Here is a 12,447-nt window from a genome sequence, read left to right on the forward strand (position 1 = left end):
AGTTTTCCGTGAACCCAACTATAAATTCTTATCTCCTCGTGCTCCCACTCACCCCGTAGCACTAATTTCAATGCAGATGAGCATTGAAACTGGTGTAACACGGAGCAAATGATATAAAAACGCATCCATGTGCGTGACAATGAATTCAAACGTCGCGCTTTTCACATCGTCTGCATTGTCAGCGTGTATGTGTACGGCTGCCTGCAATGTCACCAGAGGGAAAAAACATTAGAATGAATTTCTTTCTAGTGGTGATGGAAGCGAACGCAGCGCCGCTAAGGTGGCTGAGCTGAGTGTTTGCATGGCTCCTGTGCTTTGCTGCCTTCAAACAGAACTTGTGAACTCTTGGTAATTTGTGCAGACAAAATGCTTTGACGTAACATCAGCTGCAAGTTATGAGAACGCTGCTGCTAGGCAACTGTTGGTATTTAGAAGCCACCATGGCTAACAGTTAGCCAAGTACTGTAGTTATTCATTAATTTTCTTCACTCACGACCTAGAGGCGGATGAGACACTGATCTTGTTTATTCACTTTCATATGCACACAGGGAATATACAAAGAATGAACCTAGAAAAAGGCGAGTTATCACTGTTATCAAGTTGTATCAACAGTAACGGTGACAGAATGACTGTACATGCCGATGATCGACTATGACGCCTTTTAATCTTCCCTGTCTCTGGCCACATCATTATCAGTCGGTCCGGTTGCAAAGTTGCAGGTAGTAATCACAAACCAATTTATATTCTAATGAGCATGACATTAGATGGAAGTGTTGAAAGGGGCCGTGCTCAACGACACTAAGCAGGGGGAAAGTTTTGAGTCCTATTAAAGGAGGTAGAAAGCCAGCTGACTATGATTTGTGGTAATTGGCACGGCGTTCAGCTTGAGTGCGTGTACACGGCCCATTCAGTCACGCGGTGCGGCTTCAATTCAAAAAGCAGCAAAAAGCATAATTGTGTTTATTACTTTTCCCCGCACAAAGTGAGCGCAATTGATCCCAACTGGATGGCTTCAGTCGCTCATAAGATATGACAGTGGGTAATATAACACCTAATTATTTTTGCTGACGGATCCGGAGCATGGCAACATTCACATAATGAGCTGCACTCGTGCCCTTCCCAGTTGAATTGTTAGGCTTCCCCCCTCAGTTACAGAAGATTGGAAGTTGTGATCTACTGGGAAAAAAAGAAAAAGAAATAATAATAATAATAATAATAAATGTGCAACACAGGAAACAATATTCCTCTCCTCATTTGTGAAGCAAATACAAAACACACCAACCAGATGTTTTGTCACACTAACAGAAGTAAATCTTCTCAACTATGATGAGGAAATATATATCTGTAAGATGGAATAAGTTAGTAGTTTACCTCTTGAACATCAGGCCATAAGAAAGAATTACATTTCACAGTGATTTTCATTATTTTATTACTTCGCCAAAAGCATTTATTTTTTTTATTTTTTTTCCTGTGTGTAAAGGATCCATTTAACATTTCTGAAGCTATAGTCACTGAAAACAGATATTGTCAACTGTAAGCTTACACGTATGTGCACATGCGTACTGCATTTATTTTGACTACATGTGTTGTTTTGTGCCTAATTTCTTTTTGGGGCATGGTTTATTGTCAGATCCATTTTCAACAACTTCTCGACAGCGCATGCAGTTCAGCAACCTTTGTCTCGTCTCATCAACACCCTCCCATGGCAATTTTCCCACTTAATTACATCTCAATCATAAAATTAATTAGCTATGCGACTGGAAACATGAATAAAAGGTACTGAGCTAAGGTAAAACAATCATGATATGACAGCGGCGAGCTTAATATACACTATCTCGCTCTCTCTTTTTGACAGGATTTTCTGACTGATTTAAACTGTCGGTACGATCTGAGATCTGAGATCTGAGAATAAGCACAAACAAATGTTCTCACTCAAATGTATCACCAGACGGGATCTGTTCAGCCTCGGTGTGCAGGCTTCTGTCTGCTGATATTGTGCACGCTGGCTCACTGGCAGGCTTTAATTAAACAGAAGAGAGCTATCATTAATGTCATCAGTTATACCTGTGATTTTACGCCTATGACAAGTCAAAATGTCTGCGTGATAAAGGTCTAGTCAACCCTAGCAGAGGTCTAATCAGCCAGCCTAAACACGTGTGTTGCACACCAGGTTACAACTTCCTTTCTAGCAGGTGCAGCGAACGTTTACTCCGCGGGCCTCTCAGCCTGAGACTAGCAGTGATCAGAGCAATACAAACAGTCCTGCTGGATATTAGCCAAGCGTGTGTGCACGTGTGTCTGTCGGATCTACAAGTTGATCACATCGTAAAGTTCATTACAAGAACCCGCTTCCTCCCTCAGCCAATTTTGCATTTTGCACACTAAACTGAGAGTACCAGCCTAATTGTGCTGAGCATAAAGTGCAAAGATACTGGCTCAAATTAATTAACAGTATGCTGTCTTCAGTGCCCGTGAGAAATATCAGAATTAGCTGAAATGAGTTAGTGGGGATAGTGAGAATTAGCGTGAGTCAACAATATAAACAATGCAGAACTGGGGCGGTCGAATGTGATCCCCAGACTGATGAGATGGTCATTAGTAGGGAGACGGTGTAAACTTTAAATTGATCATAAAATCCAACAATGGGAATTAAATCTTTACCCAGTAAATAAATATCTTAACCATGAAGTCAGCACGTACATGTTCCACGGGTAGATTTTCTCAGATTTGTTTCAGTGTCAGTGCTAAGAACAGGCACCAGCCTCACCTCAAAAGATTAATGTTGACTGTGATCTGGAGTATCAATGGACTTCAACCCTGATGGATTTACCTTGTTAAACATGAATGTTACATTGCTGAAGCCTGTTTAGGCTCAAATGAATTATACAAAAAAAATCCTTAAGCATGTGAATTTCTGCATTTTCATAATTACAGAGCCTGATCCTCCTATCAAACCTGAATACATCACTATAGGCTATTATGCTAATTTCCACCTCCCTAAGTGCACAGGTGGGAATTTGCTACGCTGCATAACATTTGCGATTTGATGGACACCTTTATTCCAAATGCCTCACAGGAACATCACTGCATACCTTTCTACCGTACAGGTTTGCATTTCCATTTAGTCCACTGTTCTGTGATGGACAGCTTATCTGACAGCATCTGAATTGTCAGTCACACCTGCACGGCTCCCAGCAGTTCAAGGCAAACATTAATAGGTATTTGCTAATGGCATTTGAGCCAGCTCAGATGTGTTTACATAAGGGGCTGAAAATCCATCACTACAATGCAAATATTTATATAATTAAACATTTAAGGCAAACCTCCATTAATTGGGGTAATTATAAAAGATAGATGCCTGCTTGGTTTCATTAACAGCACAACGGGATAATTATACTTGCTTGCAAATACAGCCATACCAGATTTACAGTCAAGGTCAACAGTTTTTTCTCACGCATCAAGAGGTATTTAACAGGCAGAATTCCCACGAATCATTCCCATCAATCAAGTCCTAAAGTTTAGCATCGTGGATTTACGTTATTGTAAAGTTAGGTCATAGTTTTGATGCCTTGCTAATGAATTTAACCTTATAGATGAAAAGCAGATCCGGAGAAACAATGACGAAAGGTCAGGTGGGAATGCATTTTATTTTTCTTTCCGACATTTCACCATTTGCACATCTGGATAACAGTGCGAATGTGATGGTTACAAACACAAACAGCACGTTTTTTAAAAGCAACTGTAATGAGCAACAGCACCCAAGGCGTTTTCTCAGCAGCGTTACCATAATAGCACAAGACAATCTTCTTGCCTGAAAACATTCTTAATATAACTTTCTCCCTTCAGCTTTGCTTCCAGTTGCTAAACGTCTCCCCTCCGTATCCATGACAAAAACTTTAACTGATGGTTCTATTTCAAAGATACTAAAATAAGAAGTTCATTATAAAAACATCCGCTGTCATTTGCATAATCTTTCAGGGAAGGTTATGTATCTGTAAGGGGTGTCGTGCAGCCACCACCAGTGATTTTCATAATTCAAACAGGCCAGGCCATATTAAATGTAGATTAATTGCCAAGGTGAACAGTTAATTCAATAAAATATAATTTCCCTAATGTTTTATTTAATACCACTGTATAATTAATTAAATCACCACCAATTTATTATGAAGCAGCAACACAGGCTGTCGAGACTAAATAGGATAATGGCATGAAAGCTGTGCTAAAACAATGGCCTGGATTCCTTTTTTTTTTTATTGAACACATCATATTCACACTACTCTGTTTTCGCCATTTTTTGCATTGACTAGAATGAGCAATCTAACTGATTTAATTGACTTCTAGAGGGTTTGCATCTTTCCCCACCTCATCTGATCATTTCAAACGCCCCCTCACTTTTCCGACATTGATTTTGGTCTGCGTTGCCTTGGGCATGGCCTCAAAGCCGAGCTTCACAGTTGTGCTGGGCTAGGCTGGAGGCCAAGGGCCAAGGGCAGTCCTCATTGAGGCCCCAGGGCTGATGGCTATGAGCATGAGCAGGAAGACAGGCTGATAGAAGACCAGAGGGTATGGGCATTGCATTAATTAAATACGAGGGGCTTCTTTCAGGAATGAAAAGGTGTCTAGAAATTCTCCTAAATGGGCGCTGGAGAGTCTGTCCCTCTCCTTCTGCTGTATCCAGCTTCCTAACAGTGGGAGCGCTGCACATGTTGTATGTTCTTTGTACAGTGATTTTGGAGTGAAAATCTTGAGATCAGAGTGAGAGAGAAGCACTGACATCTTTGCACTTCAGAACAGGGCGCTGCATAAAGTGATTCACTGCACATCACATTGTATTATTTGAATTTGTCAAATCGTGGTATAAAATTTTGCTGATCTGTTGGAAAACCTGCACCGTAAAACAGTCAAATACCTAAAGGAATAGTTCAACATTTCCATGAAAAAAAACATTTTTTTATTTGTTTGTTTATTCTTTATTTATAGCAGAGTAGCAGGAGACAGTATTGATATTCATATTCCAGGCTTCCACTCAACAGCGCATCTAAACCTCACAAATTAACACAAGGGACTTTTGTAATAGATGATGATATCTTTTTACAGAGCCAACCCAGATGTTTGCCCCTGTTTCCAGCTAAATATTTACCATACACATATATGAGTCATAGCATTCTTCTCATCTAATTCTCTCCAAGAAAACAAACAGTAACTATTCATTTTTCCTTTTGGCTTTTTTTTCTGGCATCTGCAGTAAATCCTCTCTTATAGAAAAAAAGAAAAGAAGCAAACACTGTGTAAAACTCGTGACTAACCTTTTTTCCTCTTTGTTCTCTTTTCTCATCTCTCTTTATGTGCGGCCATTCAATCATCTGTTTATGCTGACACCTCACAGGTAAGCACAATCTTTATTCTTGCGGGTGCTTTCAACTTAACATACCAATGCTAAAACAGCAATAGTGGAGCTTCACAAGCATTAAAAGGCTGAAGTTATGTTCAGTAGGACACCTGCTGCTGAATATTTCCAAAACAGTCACACAAGCTTCCCTTTAAAGCAATGCAGAACTAAGTTGGACAGGAGCACATAGAGCAGCCCCTTATTCTTTCCCCTAAGAGTTAAGTAATGCAAGTATTAGGGAAGCGCTTCCTCTCACAAGAGCCCTATGATTTGGGTGCCTGGGGGCAGTTGTTGCTGGCAGACTTGAAAACAGCAACAAGCTGAATATTGATTTCAAAAGAAATATAAAGCAGATTTCGGATGAGTTCCACAAGGTTGCTTGTTCACAGAGAAAGCGCATAATAGATATGCAAAGTACATCCCTATGCACAGTGCTGCACAGCACAAAACATTTCAGCAGAGCTTGCATACTTGCATTTGTTTGAAGATATGAAGGCTATTGTTTTGCCCCTAGAGGAATTTGGCTTGCTGGAGGAGGACATTTTTGTGAATTGTTTTCTATTTTGAGGTGGTTGCGCAAGACGTGTAATGAATCTATTTATGAACGGCAACATAAAAGTACCCTTAGAAAATGAATATTGTTGACAGAAATTTAAAAGACCACTTAGAAGCTGTCGACGGAGGGAAGTTAATCATTCATGTTCATAGTATCAACCCACAGCAGCATGTGACAAAATGATTTGCAGAGTTTAATCAGTGACGGTGGAGACGGTGATCGAGCTGCTCCTTGAATCTGATGCATGGTTGTTGTTGTTTTTTTTTTTTTCTATGGCTATATTGATTTGGATTTGGTGGGCGCAATTTCATCCGTTTTATCAGACGTATAACTTTTCAAACTTGCAAAACTGACTGAAATTTTGAGAGGCATGTGACAATGAGGGCAAATATTGACTCTCTTAGCAGTTTGAGCTGAAATGATTCTGATTGCTGCTGTAAAAAAAAAAATGTTTTTGCTCTGTACTGAATTTCTGATCACATCCTAGGTATGAAAGCCAGGCAGTATTTTACTACTGTGATCAGAAATGCATGGTATGCAATGTTTACTGATAAACAGTGTTTGGGAATAATGGATTACATGTATTTGTATTCAGAATACAAATTATGAGTAAATGTATTCTGTTACAGAAACAATTTAAACAGGTGGTAATTAGTATACTGATACGTTGTTGAAATCAAAGGATTACATGACGGCACTTTAATGTTTCATGCATTTATTCACTCTCTGAATAAATGAAGGCCACTCCACACATTTCCCTGAAGCTCTAGTATAGAAAATGCAACCAAAGAATCAACAACGGTTTCATCCATTTGACCTATTTGAGTGATCGGTCAAGATAATGGCGTCGGAGCCGGAGCCCGGACCCTGAATCAAGGACACAACAGAGAAAGGGCAAGAACATAACTGTGCAGCGCAACCTCTGTTTACCAGAGATCAACCTCCTTCCAACGCCCAAAGACTTTTTTTGTTAATTCATTTCCTCTCTAAATAAATTAAGGCATCTCCTCACATCTCCCAGAAGCTCTAGTATAGAACATGCAACCAAATAATCTACAATGTTAACATCATTTTGAGCTATTTGCTTGATCAGTCAGTGGATCTGGAGCCAGTTGCCCCCAGGGCAGCAACATAACTGTGTAGTGCAACCAGTGCAACCTGTTTGCCAGCAACACGCCGCTTTTCAATGTCCAAAGACTCCACCTCCAACCTGAAGAATCATCGTAAAGTAAGTTTCTTGTTTGTTTTTTTTAATTAGCCAGGTGTAGTCGTCTGCATTTTAACAGGTTACCGTGCTATCTTACCTAGCTAGCTAGCTCAACTGGCTACATGCTTAGCTGATGTGCCACTTGTCAATCTTGTGCTGATTTGCTATGGCTATTTGACATGCTAGCTAGCTGGAATTAGCTCATGTTAGCTTCTAGTAGGGTTGCCAACCGTTCTTTGAAAAACGGAATCGTCCCGTATTTAGAAACAGAAGTACGCGTCCCGTATTGAGCTGAACGCACTCTGTCCTGTATTACCGTGAGAATCAAAAATAGTGTGTGAAATGTCAGTGGAATTAATGAATAACAGGGTGCTTTGTATGACAATTTACGTTAAACTTATTCCCAGGCCGTCTCCTGCTCTGTGACCAATGAGCTGACAGCGGGAATCCCACTCATCTCATTGGTTGATGTGCTGTCGCTTGCGAAGAAGATACCGGAAGACAACAAAGCAACAACTTTTCCTCACCTCCTACTTATTATTTCAGGTACTTGTGGGTAGCGCTACTGTGGAAAAGTTGTATATGTTTAAAATGTTTCCTCGTGGTTTTAATGTCAAGTATGCTTCCTAGCATAAAACTATGTCACTGTCATTAATATGTGCTTTTTCTGTCTTTCTTTATTTTATTTTAGAGGAAACAATGGAACCATTGTCCTGCTAAGGTTTACAGAAACGGTTTAATGAAGTGCCATGCCCACCACACTCCCTCCTCACATAAGCAACCCTCAAATATGTATTATTTTGTCATCATCACATTCAGTTTGAGTTTGAGTTTTGTATTGAAGGACTGTTATTGGTGTGATAACATTGATGTGAATACAGTCAGCTGTAACAACCATTTTGAAGGGGTTACGTTGCAATAGCTGTGCACTCAGGTAAACTCAGAAACAGAATATTTCGTTTGTCTATTTTCCCACTTTTAACAGCTGAGTAAATATATATATAAAAAAGGAAATTTGGTCTTTTTTTATTCAAACTAAACATCTTTTGCGTTAACATACCCTTATAGTATTTGCTCCTTGACAGCAAATTATACTATACTGCACTTTCAGTGGACCCGGGCCTAACAGTTGGAACAGAAGAACACACCAGAATAGGTCTGTTTAGTGAGCAGGGTGTGGTTGCCACATTCATACACTTATCAAATGCACTTTGTTGTGGAAGTAATCAGATTGGTTTTAGTTCATGGCATGTATTCTGTAACAAAATACATTTTAAAAGTATCCTTTCCAACACTGCCCGTAAACAGCTTATATGACCTATGCCACATTGCTGTCTTCTGTCTTTTGGTAGTGTGCTCTTCTTATCACGGATATTTCATTAATAGGACACATGACTTTTCCACATGGATTTCCACAACCATCACACTCAATGAAACCAGCCTCAACAATCCAGTAAAACTAAATATATATATCTGCCATCAATAGCACTCTCATCAAAAGGTTAAGTCAGCTGATTATTCCAGATACAAATGGCCTTGCTTTTATATAGCGCTTTTCTACCTATTGGTACTCAAAGCGCTTTACAGTCATAGACACATCTACCCATTAGCTCACACAAGCATTCACACATTCACACACCAGTGCCACGCACTGGGAGCAACTGGGGGTTCAGTGTCTTGCTCAAGGACACTTCGGCATGTGGCACATTCCGGGGATCGAACCGCTAACCCTCTGGTTCGTGGACAACCCGCTCTACCTACTGAGCCACAGCCGCCCCAAATGATTTATGGGAAAAAAAAAAAAAAAAACATTTAAATGCTAACAAGATCATCTAGAGTGTCTGATTTGTATAACGATACATAAAATCCATGTTTTCAGAGACTGAAATAACCCATTTTATTAACAACAACTATACAACAATATATCCTGTACACGTCAGGCGATGAGGCAGGAGTAGGAAAAAACTAATTTAATCAAACAAAAGGAAACACAAAGCACTGCTAAATGGCAGGATAATCCAAAAACTAAATTCAAAACAAGAAGAACACCTGAACATGACAAGACTAAAACTTGACATAATATGGTATGGAAACAGTAACTCTATAATAAGACCTGACAAGACATGGAAAAACAGCATGACAGGACAAAAGGAAAGGCAGGACTATATATACACACATGGGCAGAGGAGACACAGGTGAAAACAATCAGGGCGGGGCAGACAATTACACAGGTGGGAAATCACAGGACAGGAAGAAGGCAAGACAGGAAGGAAAAAACATGAAACATGAAAGAAACTCACAGGAACACAGGAAATCAAAACACAGAATCATGACAGACGATCCTTTATGCAAACCTTCAAGAGTAATTCAGGAGTAATTCAGTGGTTGGCAGGAAAGATTCTACAGCATCATGCTGTGCAGAATAAAAGCCTGCTAGAACAGCTCATTGTTTCTGCCTTAGTGATTTGCTTTAACTCAGATTATAATCAGAAATCCACCAGGGATAGTCTCTACTCCAATCTCTGTCCAGTCACAGCAGCATTCTTCTGAATCCCCCGTCAAAGCGCTTCTCAACGCCCCCACCCATAGCTTGTTTAATGCATTCATAGCACCGTCTTTGATATTTGCAAGGCGGCGACTTGACACATGAGCTGCCAGTTTATTGTCAAGATCACTTCGTTACATGCCTGGCTTGTTTGTTGCCGCTGCTCTGCTGAGACATGCATGTAGCGTGGTCCGCCTGCTTGGCTCCTATCTCACACTTCCAACTAGAGCAGTCTTCCCACATAGACTGCATCTCATACCACGAGCCTGTGTGTACGAAATACGACCACGCAGCCTCACAGTTTGTGATTTATCAGGGTCAGCCTCCCACGGCTCAGAGCCATGCCGAAAGACCTGAGTATAATCCAGCCGCTCTTACCCGCCCCGCTTCATTGATGAACCAGACTCGTGTGTGTTCTCCTGCATATATGCTCACACACACAGGCTTGTGTCTATTTGCAGGCATGTGTGGGGCAGAGTACAAACCACCAATATGAAATTGAATGGAAATGCAGAGGCTTTTTGTGTTGAAGGATCGATGCCTGGTGACAGACTAGTGTCTTCATAAGGGTTTTAATGAAAGCTTATCTTTTTTATTGATTTATGTGCAGTTAGCAGGAGGCCTCATGGTTAGACGTTGATAGGGACAGACAATAGGATATAACATTAAACTTTCATATGCTACAAGATCATTTTTTGTAGTAACAAGGTGACATTTTTTCATCTTTTTTGGGGGTAGAGGATGAATTGTAAGTTGTAGCAGAGCTTGGTACATTAACCAGGAGCAAATTCTAGGGGATACTCTGGGTAGAAGAACTAAAACACAGGAATTATGTTTTGTTTTGAAGGTAGTGTACGTGCAAGATGTCTTCTTGACTTTTGAGAGTCATTTTCATGGGATAATTGGTTAAACACAATGTTAAATCTTTTGGATAACTGATGCCACACCCCTCTTTGCTCTCCCAGTTTAATATCTTTAATGTGAAGCAGAAGGATGCTCCCTCAGAAACTCTACATGCATCATTTTCTGGGACCTCCTGCTTAGACAATCCAGAGTTAAAGTTATAATTACTGAATGTAAACACACTGAATGGCTATTGTAGGAAATTCATACAATGCCAACCGTAAACCATATAAACACGGCTTAGGAATTTATTTAAATTAAACAATAATTATAACCTTTAATTCTGAAACTCAATCAGTGTGCTTTACTGCTTTTATTCATCTCAAGGGTACTCCTGTTGCCCTGAGAAATACAGGATTTAGTCGCACATAATAACTTTTGTGTAAGAAATCCTTAATTGTATTTACTGAAGAAAAGATATCAAACATTTTTAGCTTGCTTATCATGTCCACCTGTCTGCTCGCTGCTGCATTGCTCCAATGACTCCTTCAATGTGGAGCCAGAATCCAAGGCTTCACCATGACCTTAGAAACCAGTACACATCTGGGATGAATTGTTTCAGTCTTTCAGACTTCTCAAACAGTCAGTTTTCTGAGTTTCAATTTTGACAGTTACACAAGAGAAGCTCCCTCTAGTTTGACTCTTCTGAGGGTGTCCTGTGGTGTCTGGCATCAGGATGTTGTTGATCATCCCATAGACACTTGATCAGTTTGGGATCTAGTGACTTTGGAGGCCAAGTCAACACCTTGTGCTGTTTTTCATATTTTTTTAGTTGTTCCTAAACTGTTGTTGTGTGTTTGTCTGTGTCAGGCTGCATCCTGCTCGGGATGGCTGCCATCAAGGAGTGTCATTGCTATGGGGTGGGGGTGCCTGGTCTGGTCTAGGTGGGTGGTACATGTCCACATGAATGCCAGGTCCAAAGGTTTCTCAGCGGAACACTGAATTGTCACAAGATGGTCCTGTCAGTGGTTTTAATGTTGTGGCTGATACCATGATTGGCTGATTTACTCTCTAAACTTCTTTGCTCAAGTCTTTATGTTCCTCAACAAAAAAAACTGTGACACCAACAGAAAGGATGAGATTTATTTTTCATTATTTATGTGGCCCATTGGCAGACCCTTCCTCAAATCTCAGAAATTCAGACATTCCTTTATTCCTGTAATTATTTGTTTATAGCCCTCTGTCATTGATTATTTCTCCCACGCTGGCTCAGCGCTGTCCTCCTACGGTGATCAAATAGCTAAAGGATAGACAACTACACAGGCCTTACTCACCAGCCCACTGGCCCATCGTGATTATCCACAAACCGGGGTAGACGCAGCACAAAGCAGCCTGATTACCACCTGACCGTGGGCTGTTTCCTCACAATATGGATGGCTCTGGTGGAACGGCTGGCTTTGAAGTCACTAAAAATCCTACGCTCTATCATCCTACCCACTGCTTATTTTCTTTCCTTTTTTTTTTTTCTCTACAACATTCTCCTTCTATCCACTATTTGTGTTCTTTGGTATAGTTTGCTAAATGAGGCTCCCAGACCTTTAGTCTCATTAAAATGGAAGTCAAGCTCCTTTCTATTACAGAATGTTATCTTGTTTCAGCCAGACGCTTAAAAGTGACTTAACACTTGAGCTCATTAAAAGAAACAAAAATCATTTAATTAGGTATTTTTTCCTGTCGGCTTCAGTTACACTGATAATGGTATTAGTTTGCTAGAATGAGGGGGATTTGATTTACGCAAGCTGCCACGTTACAAGTCCGGAAAGACATTGAGGAATGGCCGGGACCTTTAAGACCTGCAGCATCCAAGGGTTTCTGTTCATTCTTACACCTGATGACTCTCGCGGTCA

At 40.4% G+C, this 12,447-nt stretch overlaps 1 protein-coding gene across 1 annotated transcript in view; it reads left to right on the forward strand.

Moving 5' to 3' along the window:
• chst8 (carbohydrate (N-acetylgalactosamine 4-0) sulfotransferase 8) overlaps positions 1-12,447 on the forward strand; it is a 111,073-nt gene that overhangs the window by 42,335 nt on the left and 56,291 nt on the right. The window contains exon 2 of the mRNA XM_084541125.1: positions 3,594-3,632. Coding sequence (XP_084397251.1) covers positions 3,594-3,632 — 39 coding nt within the window. The remainder of the gene's footprint in view (positions 1-3,593; positions 3,633-12,447) is intronic.

This window comes from Chelon labrosus (assembly GCF_963514085.1).
Source record: "Chelon labrosus genome assembly, chromosome: 3".
NCBI lineage: Eukaryota > Metazoa > Chordata > Actinopteri > Mugiliformes > Mugilidae > Chelon > Chelon labrosus.